Source organism: Artemia sp. Qi Xiang Cuo, chromosome 11 (genome assembly GCF_049724085.1).
Source record: "Artemia sp. Qi Xiang Cuo chromosome 11, ASM4972408v1, whole genome shotgun sequence".
Taxonomy (NCBI): Eukaryota; Metazoa; Arthropoda; class Branchiopoda; order Anostraca; family Artemiidae; genus Artemia; species Artemia sp. Qi Xiang Cuo.
In genome coordinates this window covers 22,126,447-22,146,516 of record NC_142804.1, presented here as the reverse complement: position 1 = coordinate 22,146,516, position 20,070 = coordinate 22,126,447, and the positions used below count along the sequence as shown (strand labels likewise).

The window sequence follows — 20,070 nt, the reverse complement described above, 5'->3', positions numbered from 1 at the left end:
AACGGCCTTTGTGATAAAGGGGTCACTTAAAGAATTGGAACAAAACTCGAACTTTAGCTTAAAGAGCAGGGTATTGACTAGGGGGCGAACCCCCTAATATACGTATTAAAAATCTATGAATATAGAAGTTCGTTACATAAGTTAATTCGTAAGCTACGTATATTTATTACTAATAAAAACGTTCGTAAATAAAATTAAACAAGTTTCGAGAAAGCCATTTAAGCAAATAAAAGTAATATTATAATGCAAATTTTGTTTTAATTATTCATGTACGGTGAGCCAAAATCAAAACCTGCATTAATTCAAGAACGTTCAAAAATTAAATAAAAAAAACAAGTTTTTTTAACTGAAAGTAAGGAACGACGTTAAAACTCAAAACGAACAGAAATTTTTCCGTATATGAAAGGGGCTGTCCGCTCCTCAACGCCTTGCTCTTTACGCTAAAGTTTGACTTTCTGACAACTCTATTTTTTAAACAATAAAAAACATTAGCGTAAAGAGCGAGGCGTTGAGGAGGGGACAGCCCCTTTCATATACGGAATAATTTCTATTCGTTTTAAGTTTTAACGTCGTTTCTTACTTTCAGTTAAAAAAAAAACTTGTTTTTTTAATTTAATTTAACCAAAGGAGTGGATTTCTTAGGAACTGAACAAGAAAAAATGTACAAATTACAAAGAGAAGATGAAGAATTAAATTGAGTAATAAAATTGATTGAAAAAAATGAGACTGAACTAGACGCCAGGGAAGCGTCGGGAAATGGTTCAGGGTATCAAAAAAATGGGACTGAAGTAGACGCCAGGGAAGCGTCGGGAAATGGTTCAAGGTGTCACAAAAATAGGACTGAACTAGACGCCAGGGAAGCATCGGAAAATGGTTCAGTATGCCACAAAAATAGGACTGACCTAGACGGCAGGGAAGTGTCGGGAAATGGTTCAGGGTATAAAAAAATGGGACTGAACTAGACGCCAGGGAAGCGTCGGGAAATAGTTCAGGGTACCTAAAGCTATGGTTACTCAAAATCATGGACGGATTACGGGTAACAAATACAATTCTCTATTATTATCCACAGGAACAACCAGGAAAACTTCGGATCAATGTAGCACCAAAAATTGTTTTACCTGGGATTCTTGTGGATTCTTATACAGAGTTGGTATACTCAAATCAAATGTTAGGAGCACGTAGCTCGGTCGAAAAAACACTCGAAAGATTAATAGAAATTTGTATTTTTCAATATATGAAAAAAAGGTAAAAACAGTATGTCAAAACTGTTATATTTATTTAATGAGAAATAAGGTCCCGAAGTCCATACATCCAATATTAGGGCAAACAGATACTGCAATGTATCCGTTTAGAATAGTTAGCATTGATTCCGCAGTTCCCCTTCCACCATCACCTAATGACGCTGGTGTCCCGGCTCGACACATAGTAACACTTATAGAGCACTATACTAAATTCGTCGTATTAGCTCCGTCAAAAGACATAACGGCAAGATCAATTTCTGATTTCCTTAGGGAAAAGATGATAAGGTCCTTCGGTTTGTTCGAGCTTTTGATTAGTGACTCTCATCCTACTTATCGTTCCGAACAAATGCAAAAATTCCTAGCAAGCATGAATATTAAACACCGCTGCACCACGCCACATAACGCCCGAGCTAATGGACAATGTGAAACTTCAGTAAAGACCGTCAAGGCTATTGCCAGAGCCTTTTGCCCCCAAGATCGAAGTAATTGGAGCAACTATCTCCCCGAAATTCAGATTGCCATCAACACCGGTATTTCCGCAAGCACCAAATTTTCATCATATCAAATGATTTTTGGAAGACAACCAACTACCTTTCTTGACTTACGGTTAAATCGTCCTAATAGGACAGAATATACTCGACACGAGGATTACAGAGTCGCTGTAGTCGAATCTCTATTTCTTATTCACCAAATTGGCACACGAGAAATAGAAAAATCACGTGAAGGAGATTTCAGACAATATAATAAACACGTTCATGAATTGCCTGAACTGGAAACCGGTGACTTAACATATGTACAGGACTTCACTGCAAGGGGCCTAGACATTAAGTTTTGTGGGCCATATGTAATTATTAAAATGCTTTACCATTCTGTTTTTCTTCTACGTGAACTTCAAAAAAACCAAATGCGTCGCACTGTACATGCACGCTTCTTCAAACCTGTGAAAAATACCACAGTGTTCCTCCAGCGAAACCCCGCGTTCTAAAAAGCTGTAGAAATCCTCCAGCTGCCAAATAGGTCAGGGGACACCAACGGAAGCGTTTTTCGTGAATCAGTTCAGAGGGACACTCCCAATGTGGATAGAATGCCAGTATTTTTAAATTTTTCTACACCTGTCAAACTAATTCACTTGTAACTTACCGTGTAGACCCTTTAAACATTCAGGACAGAAATGAAGGGCAAAATTGTTCAATAAATTCAGAATTAATTTCAAACAGTGAAATAGTCAGAGTAAAACCCTTTAGCTTAGTCCATTTGATAACCAATGTGGTAATAATAGTAAACAATATGATCATGAAAATAACAATACCAGTTTCTCTACACCTCAGTCAATCTCCAGTAGTATTGGCAGACAACAAAGAGAAATTGTAAGTTCTACGCCAACTAACTCAAAAATGCCTCAAAGAGGATCATTCCCTCCATTTTGTAATTTTTCACCAGGGATTGAAATGACTACTATAAATACATCCTTAGGAAGTAACCAAAATTCGGATCAAGATTTAGGCCGGGCAAAACGATCAAGGCACCCGCAAGGGTTTTATGAGGATGTAGATTCGGATTATTCTGGTTAGGATATTCAGATCTTAAAACATTTTTAACTTTAAGTCGTGTGCATAAATATTTTACTAGTTATTCAATGTCCTTTCTTTAATATATCTTATAAAATAGTGCATAAATTTAGTTAAAGGAAATTATATGTATATATGGATAACATTGCTGCTGTTACCAAGATTTAGCTTCCAATAAATAGACTAATCGTAATAAAAATTGAGTTGAATTTTATATCATATTTTATAAAGAAAATTGGAATCATTTCCAATCCTCATTTTTATACGTTCTCTGCAAAGACAGGCTTTCGACATTAAAACGCGATAACATTTATTGTTAAGTCTATTTTATATGTTCACGTGTAGGGACAATTGTAAGTGACTGCGCACCTAGTAAACAAAAGGGCTTTCACTTAAAAACAGTTTCAAGATTGCCAGTTTTGTGGTCGAGAAGGGAAGCACAATTTAAAGACTTATCCTGCGGAAGTGATTCCCCGTCAAAACAGAACAATTTTATTTTCAGTGTATAAACATACACTGAAAAAAAAAAAAAATGAGTGCACACTTTAATTTAGTTTTTGCTCTTTGTTCTTTTAATTTTTGTGTCCTAATTTTATTTTTGTTTCATGGCTATTCCGCGCCGGATTACTAGAACTTTTAATCACAGTTTAAGAAACTTATTTTTGCTAGAGTTGGAATTTAAGTGATGTAAAGATAATCTAAAAACCTTTTTTTAAATAACTCAAAATTCTGAAGAAAATAATTATAAGGAATTGTGGTTCTGTTTAAGCGGGGGTGGATTGTAAAGTCTTCCGGATTTAAATTGTGCTAACAGATTAACCTAGCTGTCAATATTTTTGTTGTAAAACAGCTTTTGCTTGTCACGGAATCCAAGCGATTTCCTTGAATATATTTTTAACCAGTAGTATGAAAAGTGTCTATTAACAAAGTTTTCTTGATTGATGAATTCTGAGCGCTGTCAATCAATTACTACTTTATATGATTTCTTCTTACATTGCAGGCTAACTTCGCCGTTATCAGAAATCTCAAAGATATGAGAAGCTGAAGAAGGCTAGAAACTAGATATCTTAAGGGGAGAACACCAACGCCATCCCCAAATTCTGAGTTAGGGGGTTATGGAGCCACTTGAGATATTTAGCTGATTTGAGCCTTCTATTTTTTCCTCTAGCTGAAATCATATTTTACTTATAAATAAAGTGGACAGAAGGACCTATATAGTAAATGTGTAAATAAAATATATACCTGAAAAAGTGTCAGAATGCTTAATTTTCTTAACTTTTTGAAGACCAAGGCTCTGAAGCAAATAAGCCCACAAAGGACCCAAAAATAGTTGGGTTTTTTTCTAAAGAGCTTGGCACTTATAATTGTAATTCACCCGGCTAAAGTGGCCTTAATACGCACATACAATTTCAGTTAGAAGAAAAGGGGCCCTGAAATGGGGCTTGAAAATGGGGCCGACAACACTTTTCCCTACCACCATAAAACTAGCATCTTCAAGTCCATGAGCCACGGGAGCCCAAATTTACAAAAAGGAATAAAACAGGCTGGAGCCAGTATTCATGAGAATTAGATCCTCATACGAGGAGAAAACTTTTTTATTGGCAAAGAAACTTATATCTACAAGGTCCTTGGACTCGATCCTCTATTCACCGAAAAAGTTAAAGCAAGAACTGTTTTCTCGAGAATGGGGCCATAAAAATGATCAAAATGCTTATTTTTCCATCGGTTTGAAACTTGAAACTAGTTTTCACTGGGTCAATGCTACCGTTACAAATGAAATCAGGCTAGGTGTAATAGCCCTCTGGAATGGGCCCAAAATCATTCTTATGATTTGCCTGATTTGTGCGAAGTTTACCCAGATGCGAAAACAAAAACTAAAACAAATTAAGGTTTGCAGAAAAACCGGCCAAAACAATGGTCAAAAATATTTTCATCCTATCAGCTCGAAAACTAAATCCATAAGTTCCTGGGTCAAACAAATTGTTAGGTTGTGGACACAGTCCTCGGAATATAGACCAAAAAATACTTTTCGAATAGCTTGAAGCCTTCATATACCCTTCCCTGGACTGATTGGGCCTTGCATTTTGTTCGGTTGGAGAGAATAATAGAAGACAATAATGAAAAAATAGTTTTTTAGCCTTTACCGGTTTAAGCCCCGAGGCTTATAGAACCCAAATGTAAAGAAAAATTTTTGGATCGAGGTGTACCGCCCCCCCCCCCATAAATCACGTTCACGCAAAGCTGGGGTAACTTTGTTGTTCAGTCAGCTGTTATTGGTATTTCTTTGGAACATGATGGCTCCAATGTACAAAACTATCGAAAACATATTATTTCTCTAGTAAATATGGCCAAAAAAGGGCTAAATTTTGTTTTCCCCGAACATTTTGAAACGCATACCTGTAAAGCTTAGGATCAAGGGAGCCATGAAGCTCAGAAAAAATATGCAACTGAAAACGGCCCAAAAATTTGTCTTAGCTTCCAAGAATATTTTCGATCAGCACTGACCAAAAGAAGTTACTGGATTTGGAATGTTTTTGGGCATCCAGGTCATAAGACTAAAGGCTTATCTAAGTTCAAATAACTTAAGCCACTAAAGGGGAAACTTGCCTTCTAACGCGATAATTTTTTTAGAACACTTCAAAATGGTCATTTCGTTCTCCAGCCATTTATTTATATCAAATCACTGTTTCAAACAATTTTTACGAAAAGCCGTACGTATATAAGAAACAGGAGTCAGATAACACAGTGACCGTTTTTTACTTCCTGTCTTGCGTATATTCATTTCCTCCTTTCTTTAGTAACCTCGCTTAATACTCTTGCTTTAAAGCCACATCAAGAACAAGACAACATACCTCTGCTGCAACTAGACCTAATCAGCTTCAAAGGGATAGGCAACCTTGCTTGCAAAGCTCAGTCGTGGTAGTGGTATCAAGGCGCCAGCTTGATGCGCTTGAAAGCTGTAACCACCTTTGCTGACTTTGAGTATGAAGTCCACAGGCTTTTTCTTATCTCTTGAAGCAACGTATTCCCTGAAAATTCTATGTAGGTTGTCTGCACTAGATATCGATGCAAATACCACTGATCTAATTGCCAAAACTGTGGATGTATCACCCAACAATTGACAATGCTATGGGTCCTGCAATTAAAAAGATATAATTAATTTAAAATGAAGATTAAAAAAAAAGATTTAATTAACCAAAGAAGGCTTCCTTATAATTTAAATATAATATACACCATAGTTAAGCTTTATTTTTAAAATGAACCAGGCCTAGACAAGGCACACAAAACAAATCATTTTTAGTCTGGGATTCTTAGAGCCAAAAATGGAAAAATCAGTACTTTGACCATGAGTTCAAATGAAGGAGGGGAAACCTCAAGTCAAAAATACTCCATTTGGGTTCCAATATACTTTGCAAGGATGAAACAATGTTTCGTATTTTTTTTCTGGCTAAATAATTTTAAAAAGAAGCAATTTGAAATAGCCTCAGTTTTTGAAAGTAAACTTCTTAGGGATTATATAATTTTTGATTCGCATATATTTATTTCTTTGAGAACTGAGATGTAAATTAAACATCATATTGAGGTTTCCATGAAGTAACTATTGAGACAACAATTGAGAATTCTGTTCTTTTTTTAAAATGGAATTTTCAATTTTTATTAAATATCCTGAAGTTTCTGTCCATATAACGCTTTATCCAGAAAAGTGCCGATAAATGAAGCTTAGGTAAGGATGAAATAGCTTTATTTTCAGGTCGGCTGTTGGCTATTATCGGCAAGTCCTTTATGCAAGAGAGCTCCAATATACAAAATTAATTTAAAAGATATGGCTTCAGCCCAGACCAAAGGAGTTACTGGACTTGGAATGTGTTCGGGCATCCCAGGTCAAACGAGTAAAAGCTTTTTTAAGCCCAAAAATTATTCCACAGATTTGGTGTTTCCTTTTAGCATGAAGTTTACGTCCATATGTTCTTGAACAATGCAGATCCAGACACAGAAAAAAATATTATAGCTAATTTGGTCGCATCGATTCGTAATGTTTAAGGTATGAATGTGTTATTATTGTCAATGACTGGCTTGCAACGTATTGGGCGTGTAGAATGATCAGAACAAACATGGGAAGACCTGAAATTTTGGAATTAATTAAGCCTGTATCGATTTGTGAGACAACAAAAGCGGCAAACAATTTTTATTTTCGATTAGTTTGAAAATTTCAGTGGTTGTAGACTGGACTAAGCAGGCCTTAGTGAAAATGAAGAATTTTTAAAAGAAAAAATATTTATATCGATTCATAACACACACTCACACACACACACACACTCACACACACACACACACACACACAAACACACACACACACACACACACATACACACGCACACACACACACACACACAGACACACACACTCGCACACAAACACACACAGAGAGCACACACACACACACACACACGCACACAAACACACACACACATACACACACACAGGCGCGCGCGCGTGCACAGACACACACAAATAAGTTTTTTTCGCAGATGACCTTGAAACTTAATTGGAATGCAGACAGGACCGAAGGCAGTACAATGGGGAAAAAATTTTCGAAAAGTAAATTTTGTTGCATTGATTCGTGATCTCGAAAGATTTGTTTGAAGAGAACCTAGCATAACTCTTTTCGCAAATGACCTAAATATGCATTAATTAAAACACACCAATATTTGCCTGTTAGATTCAGATGGTGAATTAAGATACGTCTGTATTCATGATCGTCTACATAATCATTGTCAAGATGGCTTCATTTCCATAGGTGACCAAAAACCATGTAGATTTTCAATCAGTGTGATTGTAAATCTCCATCCCCGTACACCCGGAATTTTAGAGCAAAGATTTTATCAAAAACTATTAAACAAAACTACGGTTGGTCAAAAGTTATACTGAATGTTCAAACTTGGTCTGAATATAAACTGTAATCCTTCAATTTGGTTCTCGAGGCGCAAAACTGAAAAGCTTTACATTTTTTTCTAAGATTAGTCTATAATAAAACTCTGTCAATGAAAAACGAACATAAATAAACCTAGAAAAAGGTTTTCCAGATAATACTTTTCCAAAACAAGTTTTTTCAAAGAAACATAAACAATGAAATCAAAACGGAAACTGAGAAAAAATATGTCATTTAACAATCCGAACAGAAAACGAACAGATATTATATTCAACAAATAAATTAAACGTAAAAAAAGAACAGAAATTAAAATAGATTGTCAAAAACAATTTAACCTGAACAGGAATTTCCCCAAAACCTCTCTAAAGAGACTAGAACTCTCCTAAGCCCTCTAAAGGCTAGAGTGAATTGGTAAGCAGTGTACTACCATTATGAAATTTGTTTGCAATTTTTGCCAATAAAACTATAACAGTTTTTTTTGGCTATCTCATATCAATGTACATTTTCAATTATGTAATATATCTGAATTTTGTCAGATATGGAATTTTCTATTCAATGTCAGACATCATTAGAAGCTAATCGGAACTTTTTCAAAAAATGTAGTTTTTAATCAGATAATTTCATATTAGAAGGTATCATTCATTCTGTTAAATCTACTATATTACTATTGTTTTAGTTGAATTTGGACTAGAATGCACTGTGTTTTAGTTTATTTTATTTAGCGTCTTAATTAATGGTTTTTTTCGCTGCTTTTATATTGATATAATTTCAGAGTCAGCAGGCCCATCTTCAATAGTGAATCCACTCTCATCAAAAATTCATTTAAAACAAAGAAAATCATCATAGATCCATTGAATTGAATTGAATTGAATTTACTGAAAAAGTCATGACAAGAAATATATCACTGAATACTAAAATTAACGGTAAACTACAGATAAAAATAACAAATGCGTCAATATATTATCCCCCGTAAGGCTCTATGGCCAGGATAAAACAGGGGAGAAATTCAATAAACGTTCAATAAACCTTTCAATAGACATCAATAAATCAAATCAAAAATGCATATCTTTATAATTATATAATATTATTCTTTACTCAAATTTTACAAGCGATAAGAAAATAGACTACTGTTTAATAGAGTAAGGTGTGGGGGTAAATATCAGTCCAATATTCACAGCATGATGAGGAGGTAATATTTGGTGCCAGAAGTAGAAATATACATCGCTGTTCCAATTTTCTATATTTTTTGGTCTATGGCACAATTTAGCTTGTCAGTGAAGAGTTTTGTAATTTTAAGTTGTTCCCTTTGCCAGAAGTACCAAATTACTTAAAAGTGCCTGTGCTTTTTATTAGTTTACAAAATTTTCATGTTTCTTGACTATCTGAAATAATTTTGGCACTTTTAGCAACTTTGATGATTTTCGATCAGTATAACACACAATCCGTTTTATTTTGTCGGGTAATTACGACATACCTTTAAGCGAAAAGATTAAATGGGTTTTTTCATACTTTTGTTATTTAATTATACTTCTTTTATAGAAAAAATCCCAATGTTTTTCGCATAATAATAATAATAATAATTTAAATTTATTACTCACCAAAAAAAAACAATAATTTACAGCAGGGGCGTCGTTTGGGAGGGAAATGGGGGGGGACAGTTCCCCCCCCCCCCGCCATTAATGCGGGGAAAAATTATTATATAGCCTATGCTCCTTGAATATCCGAAAGTAGAACCCTCTTCCCCTTCCCACTCCCAATGAAAATGTTGTAGATCCGCCCCTGATGTACAGTACAAAAAATATTGAAGAAAAAAGAAAGCAAAAAGCAACACAAAAACAACTTTAAACACAATAAGTAAAAAAAAAATTAACTAACCAGCTTCAGGAAGAAAAAAAAATGCAAAATATGGTCATAAACAGAAATACAAATTCAAGGCTCCCACACATAAAGCAACAGTAAGAACATTCATTTGAGATGGCATATCTACAAGATTAAATCTATCCACTAATAAACAAAGCAAAATTTTACAATTTCTGAAATATGCGACTCCTCGAGTACAACAATACTTCTTCCGGAACAAATTGGTAGTACCAGGAAGGAAGAGAATAACTGGAGAAATAGAATTCAGGTGTAAACTACATAGACCCTTTAGATTAAATCTACCTTTGTTTGGCGAAATTTTTACATATGCTACCCTTAGATTCTAAAAGGCTACATTTATTAGGATTGAACAGGTACAAGAAAGAGAACAACCCGAACAAAATTTCGAGCCTTTTTACTGAATTAGAGCAAGGAAGAGAAGCATTATCAATATCTAAGGTGGCCAAACGGTGTCGACTATTAAAACAAGTAAACTCGTGTTTAGCAGGGTTAATTGATATACTAACGGAACCAAGACGTGACTATTGTATGGATTTTTTTTTCAAAATAGTATACGTTGTAATCATAAGATGCTATAAATATTGAACAATTATTACCACTTATGAATAATCATTTATTAATTCTAATATAGATAAACAGTTAACCATTTTTTTTCATAAGCAAAAAATTGTTTTTCTTTATTCCTCGTGAATTGATGATAGTGACAATTATATTTTGCCTTCCTTTTAAAATGTTAATTTAGTGAGGCATATGCCTTGGTCGCCCACCTCTTACGTTGCACGTTTAAACCTATTTGCATTTAGTTCTTACAATTAATTGCCATTTGCATTTCTTGCAAAAATTGTAGTGAAAAATGTTAATTTCTTTTTGAAATGGAAACCAGAATTACTTTTTTGTTTAGCACATCGACATAAATCACTAAAGATGCAACTTTTTCCAAATTATAGTTTGAATTGGAGATTTACAGGCTTCAGAATATACCAATGCCTAGACTTGCGTAAAACTTCAAAAGAAGATTTGTGTCATGGGTGCCACCAGGAAACTTTCATTGGGGGGAACGTTACCAAGAGTTTTGTTTTTACTAAGATGCAATGGATATATTCCTCATTTTCCTATTCTCCATATTTGTTAATGTCTTATTGTTTCTCATGAGAAACCAAGGTCTTTTCCGCTTCTCTAGGGTGTCAATTTGGTGTTGGGGAAGGGTAGAAGGGAAAAATTTTCCACTTAAATTTTCAAAAATGTCTTTTTTGTATTTTCATTCAAAATCCATATTTTTGGTATATTTGTTGAAAACTTATTGCCCTATTGATTTAAAAAAAAATATTTTGTCCCCTCTCTCTATATTTTTTTGAATTGTCACCCATGTCCCCCCCCCAGGTTTGTGTCCATGATTGCCTTTTAGCGCTAAAATTCAACATCCCCTAAGAGCTTACAAAGCATACTTTATGAATCTAGTTTCCGTTGGACGGAAAATAGTGTGAAAATTGTATTTGAGTTGCATTGTTGGAGAAATTTTAAGCTTACAAGGCAAATTTGATACACTTTCAAATTTATAAAAAATGTGTCCCTCTCCGAACTGCAAATCAAATTTCCTTTGGAGCGAACTCTATCTCAATTCTGTTTTTTGGAAAATATTCTAAGTTTATTAAGTTAAAATTAATAAACTTTCAAGCCTATTAGGAGAAAATCGCTCTTATCGTTTATAGGATGTTGCTCCTTTTAGCAATACAGCTAGCTTACTATCTTAAGATGTGTGTCTGCTAATGAAATTAGTTGGCAATTTAAAAAATTTAGTTTTCAGGATAATGAACTTTTAGGTAAGTATACATAAAATATCAATAAATATTGAAGGATATTTCAATGTATTTTTCTCTTTCTTTTTCTTTTGGGGTTGTTTTCTATATTGAGTTTTTGGACCAGCTTTAAGGGCTTTTAATTTATAATTGGTTCCAGAAGCCAATAACCCACTTTGTTTTACAACTCACCTCCAGCCCTTGAATTGTGGAATTGTTTTAGATTTCTTTTTATGTTTCATTGGCTTGCGGGATTCTAACATGGATAGAACTAATCTTATGTTGTATGTACTTTCTGAATTATTTTACTAGTAGGCATGTATTTCACAAGTTTTACCTAGCACAGGGATATCATAAAAGAGCTTTATGGTAGGCACTCCACCTTGCTTGGTAAGGAATTTAATACGCCAAAATCCGTTTAGGCAGGCGGTATTCTTCTGAGGTGCCTTAATGTGAAGTAATACCTTGGGAATATTTCAATAGATTTCATTTACTTTTGTCTGTAATTTTACGACGGTTTACAATTACTAATGACAACTTTGGATGGATTTGGATATTTTGATTTGGCTGACTGTTTGGTTATACTGTTTTGTCCTTGGTAATTGGATAGGTGAGAATGGGCGTAGGGAGGGGGGGAGGCAGTTGCCCCCCCTAGACCTTCAAATTTACAGTAGATATGGCTGAAAAAGCAGATGGTTGGAAAAGCAGTTGATAAAAGGCCCTCCATTACACTATCGACTGCCCCCCTAGACAATATGCTGCCTACGCCCATGTAGGTGAGTAAGGTCAAGACCTTGTCCTTGGGCTTGTTTATCTCAATTTCTAAAGTAAGAAAACAGTTTTTTTCTTTGCTTGTGTGTGTCAGTACTTAGAACAAAACCACTGCTTTCCCAAATAAATAATCTTGAGTTTTCACAAAACGTGATTTTTTCCCTGTAAAAAGCGTCTAATTACAATATGCACCATGCACGTTGTGGCAACACTGAAATCTGCTAATTTATACTCACAACAGTTCAAATTTGCCCACACATTTCCCGTTTTAGCTCCCATATTTCCCAACAGACTATCTAAGATCTATTTCAAAATATCTTACAGATTTGCTTAAAACTTCGAAGAAGAAATCGTTCTTTTTACTGTTTCAAAAAATGAAGGAAGGATTCTATAAGGTTGAATTAAATAAAACTCAATGGGAAATACCAATGAGGTACCAAATGCTAACCCCTGTTGGGTCTGGAGCATATGGACAAGTATGGTAAGTGGTCTAGAAGGTAGATTGAAAATGATCCTACTTATCCTCAGTCTTAGCTTACGAAATGCTATGAAAGCCATATAGCTTGTTTGACATCATGTAGATGTCTAACATCATATAGCCTAGCTTGTTAGACTTACTCCTAATAGCAGAGTTGAAGTGTTTTTTTCAGTGGAGGGGGCATGTAGATTTTGCTGGCCCTGCTGCACCATCAGTGCTGTAAATATTATAATTTTTGCTCTAAAACATAGCCTAACAATTTTAGCTTGTTTTGCTGCCCTAGGTGTGCTACCTGGTGTGTTTGCCCCCCCCTAGATCCAGGCATGCTTAGCAGTAGAGGTGTAATTAATTAATTTTTTAAAACTATTTTCCTTATTTAAAATCAGTTTATCAAACAGTAAAGCTTAAACTGTTTGCCAGGATGACATCAGCTAGGCCTATTGTTTTTGGTAAATATCTGTATTAACAGACAATTTAGGTGGTTAAGAAACAAACTTACCTCTTGAATCAGAATTTCATCCTGAATCCAAAGATGACATTTGTTTCCATTGCAAATTTAATTCTAACCTAAATTAACCTATCTTTTTACGTAAATTAACCTATCTATTTAACCTTACCCAAATACAGGGCCAGAAAAATGGCAATTAGAACAATTGGGCCCAGCATTTGAAAGGGTTTTGTGCCACCATCAAAATGAACAATTGGTTGTCAAAATTGTGAAATTTTTTAATAATTCCAGCAAGTGTTGCTTGTGGTGAGAGGTCACTTTCCAGGCTAAAACCAATGAAAAAAACTATCTGATATCAACAATAAATCAGGATAGACTAAATAGTTTTGCAATAATGCTGACTAAAAGTGAAGACACAAGGAAAATAGATTTTAAAACTGTTTTAGAAGCATTTGCAGATCAAAAATTTTGAAATGTGTAAATTCATGTGCCCATATTCAGGTATGTAAATTTCAAAATTCATTTTCAGTAGTTTAATAATATCTAGGGGACACAAACAATTAATGTTTACATAAAATGAGTGCAAAGAAGAATAAAAGAGGATAAAACTGTAAGCTCAAAACAAACTAAACCATCAAATGAAACAATGTCAAGAGAATGATTTGAGAAATGTAAATGTATGATGGGTAATAATGAACAAGTTAGACAAGGCCAAATCTAGGGGGGTAAAGGGTTTGAAGACCCCCTCCCCCCAAAAAAATGTTTGTCTGACTTGCAAAAATGGAACAAAAATGGATATAAACGAATTGTGTATGTGCTTTTTGATTTTTTTGTGTACCCCCCCCCCAAAAAAAAAAGAAATCCTTGTGTAAAACACCCCTAAAAAAAAAAAATCCTGGATACCATTAAAAGTGACAAGAAAAATCCAGCAACTAAGGCAAAAGGCACTAAAAAAATGTCTGAAAACAAAGATCCAAGAGATATATAGTTAAAATATTAGCAAAACTGACAATTAGAACAAGTCAAAAACGAAATTGAAGCTTATAGAAATATGCAGTCAAAAGATAAGTGGCAGCAAGAATCACAACAACTCAAAAACAAAATTGAAGAAAAAAAAATATGTGGCTACAAGACTTGCAACAATGAGGATCAGAATGAATCAAAATGAAAATGAAGAACATAGAAATGTGTGGTTAGAAGATATACAACTGCAAGAACAAAGAAAAATGCAATTAGAAGATAATCAGCAGTGAGAATTACAAGCAACAAAAAGAATCAGAACTTGTTAAAGATAAAAGTGAAGATCAAAGAATTATAGGGTTAGCAGGCACACAAAAGCAAGTATCAAGACTGTCAAAAATAATAGTGAAGAACAAAAAACTGTGCTGTTAAAAGACAGCAAGAATCAGAACAAGTCAAAAATGAAAGTGCATAAGTAAAAGAGGTACTAGAGCACATAATGGTACACACTCAAGAACAAACTGGTTTTATCTGTCTATATTAGGAGACAATTAGCTTATGCTCAGTGGAAAACAAGTGATGGGTGACTTATGTTTGGTAGAAAACAATGATGGGTGACAGAATACACTATACTTATATAATTTGGGCTTTGTATTTGCACTTTAGGGGGGGGGGGGGGGGGTTAAAGTATTTGGACAGCATGTAGTTAGAAAACAATTCTTACTTCATAATAATTAGAATAATTTTAGCTAACACATTTTGCATGCAGACCTGGTTTACTTTTCCACCCCCCTAATGTGCAAAGATATAGCCCAAATTTGTTTCTAAAGTATTATATTTTCCTCATATTTTGGCATATTAAACAGTTTGTGGTAGCAAACTGTAAGTAATGAGCCACCCTGCTCAATAGTAACCAAAACTCTAAAAAACAGATTTTTGATACCAATAGATACATCAAAAGAATTGAATTTTGTAATGCTAATTTTTAATATATTAGTTTCATCTTACCCATCAAAAGTTACAATCCTGAGAAAGTTTGCCTTATTTTCAAAAAAAGGGGGAAACACCCCCCCCCAAAGTCATAGAATCTTATTGAAAATCATACCATCAGGCTCAGTGTACCATATCAGATAACCACTCTGTAGAGGTTTCAAGCTCCTATCTGCAAAAATGGGGAATTTTTTATTTTTTCCCAGAAGAAAGATCATGGATCTTTGTTTATTTAATTTTTTTCCAGGGGTGATCATATCAACCTAGTAGTCCTAGAATGTCCTGAGAGGCCTCATTTGAATGGAAATTAAAAGTTCTAGTTACCAAAAAAATTGGAGGGCAACTAGGCCCCCTCCCATGCTCATTTTTCTCTCAAAGTCACTGGATAAAAATTTAGAGATAGCCATTCTGTTTGGCATAGTTGAAAAAATTAATAACTTTGTCTTTGAGGACGACTTAATTCCCCAAGTCCCTGGGGGAAGGCCTGAAAGTTGTGAACTCTGCCCATTGTCTATATTTAGACAATGTCTACATTTTTTTCTTAAATGACTGTAAAAATAGCATAATTTAGTGTTCAGCTTTGTTTGCTGCAAAAGCTATTTGATTAAACAAATGCAAATATAGAATTGGTTATTGGGAATTATACAGATGTTTTCAGGGGGGATTTTTTCTTGTGGAGGGTGGGGATTATGTGGGAGGATCTTTCTATGGAAGAATGTTTCATGGGAGAAGAGGATTTCCATGAAGGGGGTTCAGCATTATTTAAAGAACAATCAGAAATAGGATTAAAAAAACAGTTTTATCAAACTGAAAGTAAGGAGCAACATTTAAAACTTAAAACAAACAAAAAATATTACATATATATGGTGGGTTGCCTCTCCTCTATAGCTTGCTCTTATGCTAAAGTTTTTTTTTTTTTAACTTTTAACAGAGGTTATTATTCTAATTGAATAGCCTTTGTGATTCAGGAGTCATTCCTAAAAAAATGGAACAAAAATCAAACTTAGGCTATTATAAGGTTATTATTAGATAAAAAAAGTAAAACTAATATGCAAATTTCGTTTTATTATTAATGTATGGTAAGCCAAATTCAAAACCCACATTAATTCAAAAACGTTCAGAAATTAAATAAGAAAAATAAGTTTTCTTTAACTGAAAGTAAGGAGCAACATTAAAACTTAAAACAAACAGGAATTATTCCGTATATGAAAGGGGCTGCCCCCTCCTCAACGTACCACTCCTTAGACTAAAGTTTGACTTTTTCTCACAACTCTACTTTTCAAAACAATAAAAACTTTAGCATAAAGAGTGGGATGTTGAGGAACGGACAGCTCCTTTCATATACAAAATAATTTCTGTTTATTTTAAGTTTTATTGTTGCTCCTTACTTTCAGTTAAAAAAATACATTTTTTTATTTAATTTCATTAGGATTGACCTAAGTTAACTTCTCAAGTGTGTACCATTATGTAGACAAGTACCCAAAAAAATATTATATTAGAAGAACAGCACTATCACAATCTTTGATGCCAACAAATTGTGGCATAAAACCCAGAGAAAACCTACAAAGATGCCATAAACTAGTTATTTGGAGTTATTTGCAAGTCATTGGGACCCTTCAACTCTGTAGGTATTCACTATGGAGTCCTCCATTTTCCTGCTGGAAAAGTAGCCAACAAAGATGGTTTACTTGGGGACTGTTGCCTGCTTGGTCAAATTGCATTCCTGCATCAACAATTTCCAAACTGAATTTTTTTGGCCTGTTATAGGATATCACTTGCTCTTTAAAGACTTCCATAAACAAATACAAAACTGAAACTCATGTTTTGCTTTAGCTTCATTCAATGTAAGCAATGATTGAACAAATACAGTTGTAATGATTTCAGCGTCAAAATAGGTGGACAAATTCATGACAAAATCAACTTAGCAGCCCACCCATCTCAGACCCCTGAAGGTGGCTTTGAACCATATTCATATGGCCAAATGCACTTTTCCGACCCCAATAGAGATGTTAAAGAACACCTTTCACATCTTTTAAATTATTAGATCTGTCATAATCCAACAAATCTGTAGGAAGAAATATTTTGAAACACAAACAGCTGTGCTAAAGATTACATGAAAGGGCAACCTATATATATACATATATATATATATATATATATATATATATATATATATATATATATATATATATATATATATATATATATATATATATATATATATATATATATATATATATATATATATATATATATATATATGATATATATATATATATATATATATATATATATATATATATATATATATATATATATATATATATATATATATATATATATATATATATATGTATATATATATATATATATATATATATATATATATATATATGATATATATATATATATATATATATATATATATATATATATATATATATATATATATATATATATATATATATATATATATATATATATATATATATATATATATATATATATATATATATATATATATATATATATATATATATATATATATATATATATATATATATATATATATATATATAGACGTTGATGTATGAATTGCCTGCCTAGATAAACCGGTTTAAAGTGGACTATGAGTGCTGCAAGCGATAATGACAGGTATGTTTATTTGCCTGTTTTGAACTTTATCCAAGTGAATTTTGAAGCGGGAATTGACGACGATATCATTGTGAGTCGTGCGGTTGATTTTTTCGAGAATTCGGCCGTTTCAACTGCAAAGATTGAACTTTATTCAGCTACAGTTCCAGATGACTGTTGTCCTAAGTGCGTTGGCAATAAAGCAATTACAAACAATATCAGAGATATGATTGATTTAATCCGGAAATGTGATTCTGAGAACATAACTATTCCTATTTATATGTGATCCGACTTCCAACCGAAGTTCCTACCATACCGGCTGTAGCATATTCACGCTTAGCTACCAAGATTAATAAAATTGGCCGAACTCTAGAAGTTATTGATTCTAAGCTCACAAATTATGATATGAATTTCCCGGCATTACCTACTGTCCCCGCGAATGATAATCTAGCCACAGTTGTTATTTCGAATGTGCCTAAGGTTTTGAATAACCCAGCGAAACGTAGAGAGGTAATTGACAAGATCTCCGGTCATGAGGCAATTAGCAGCATACGGTCGTCTAACAATAAACTTGTTGTAAGAATCGATAATGTGGCCGTGAATGATTTTTGCAAGGCTGTGCCCTCAGTTTTAGCGAACTCTAAAGCCAAACTTATCGAAAAGAAATATTTTGGTCTATTAAAGGGTATAGGCACTGATTATGATATCTCTCGCCTTACTGAATACCCTGGAGTCTCTGACATAACAAGGCTTGGAACTTCCCATGCACTCGGAATTTCGTTTGTAGATGTTGCAACTAAGATCAATGCCATTAAAACTGGATTGAAAGTTTATTATGAAATTTTGCACATTTTTGAGTATTTTCAGATTCCGCGTTGTTGCCATAGATGCCGTTCTCCTGACCACGTAGTTGCCAATTGCAGAAGCCCAGTTGTGAAATGCTCCCGATGCTCCTTTCCCCACGAATCATCAAAGGACTCTCCCTGTCAGTTGTCCCCTAAATGCGCTAACTGTGGTGGAGACCATGTGTCATATAGTTTGCGATGTCCCAAGTTGCGTGCTATTGCTACCAAAGGTATTGCCAAATGATATCTTTTCCTATCTCTATTTGTTCTTTTAATATTAATGGGACCAAAGATAAGGACATTTGTATTGATAATCTTCTTGATACATTTGATGTAGTCCTTTTTCAAGAACATTTATTGCCGGCTGTGAGTGTAAATTTCCTTCGACGTAGCCCCGACCACATTGTTTTTTCTACAAATGCCCGAAGAACTCGTGGTCGTCCCTCCGGTGGGTTGGCTTGCGTGCTGAATCGGAAACTCTCTTCCCTTTCCCCACAGTGTTACGGATCTGATGATATTTATTTAGCCGTCAGGATTGGTGATCTTGTACTAGTTAATGTTTATTTGCCGCATAATAAGAATAATCTTGCGTCATTCACCCATTTTGTTAAAGCGTGCAAAAAATTGGAAAATTTGGTATCGGGTATTGAGAAACTTGGTTATGATTGGCTACTAATGGGTGACATGAACTGTGAAATGACAATGTCCTCCCCCCGATCCGATTCACTGCTCGAGTGCCTCCCCCTTGGTTTCCGGATTCTGACAAAAGATCTTCCATTTACTTACATACATGCCAGCGGCTCCCGGTCTAACCTTGACCACTGTGTATGTTCTGCTGGTGCTATAACTTCAACTCTCCACGTTGATGAAGATGAATGAGATTATGACCACATATCTATATCTCTGTGTGTGTCAGTAACATCTAAAATAGCAATAAATGCTCCCAAATCCGTAGAAAGAAAGTGGTTTCAACGGTGAAAAGGGAATCTTTGTGATTGGCCTCTATATGTGTCCACACTTGCAAGCCTGCTGAGTACCATTAATGTGCCTTATAACCTCCTCTGTTGCGGAGTTACCTCACCCAGTGCTCGTTTGCAATTGAATACGTATTATCATCAAATCATTTTATGTTTGAAAAAAAAACGAACAAGTAGCTGTCCCAATTGAACATATTCGGTTCAACACGCGAAAGTTTGTTTGGAATTATGACCCTCTTTTGAAAAAGTGAAAAATCAGGCCAAGCTATGGTTACGTATTTGGATTGCTTGTGGGCGTCCCTCTCGCGGTACTGTTTTTGATATTAAACGTAAAACGAAAACGGCTTATAAAATACAACTGCGGTCCGTCCGTGAAGCTGGAGTTAATTTTCCAAACAGTTCGAAAGAGTGGAAGTTTGTGACTAATTCTTCTAAGTTTACTGATTATAAGAGTGATAATATTCCGCAATCAGCTTGGATCCAACATTATTCTAATATTTTTTTCCCGTGTTAATTTCGCTGTACATAGCCGATATTCCCAACTCCTTGCT

At 34.3% G+C, this 20,070-nt stretch overlaps 1 protein-coding gene across 1 annotated transcript in view; it reads left to right on the top strand.

Annotated features, from left to right (window-relative positions):
* The first annotated feature begins 12,437 nt into the window (after window positions 1-12,437).
* Window positions 12,438-20,070, top strand: part of LOC148946765 (mitogen-activated protein kinase p38b-like) — a 131,294-nt gene continuing 123,661 nt past the window's right edge. Inside the window, exon 1 of the mRNA XM_089097130.1 lies at window positions 12,438-12,668. Within this exon, the coding sequence (XP_088953256.1) occupies window positions 12,562-12,668 (107 nt within the window). The 5' untranslated portion in view covers window positions 12,438-12,561. The remainder of the gene's footprint in view (window positions 12,669-20,070) is intronic.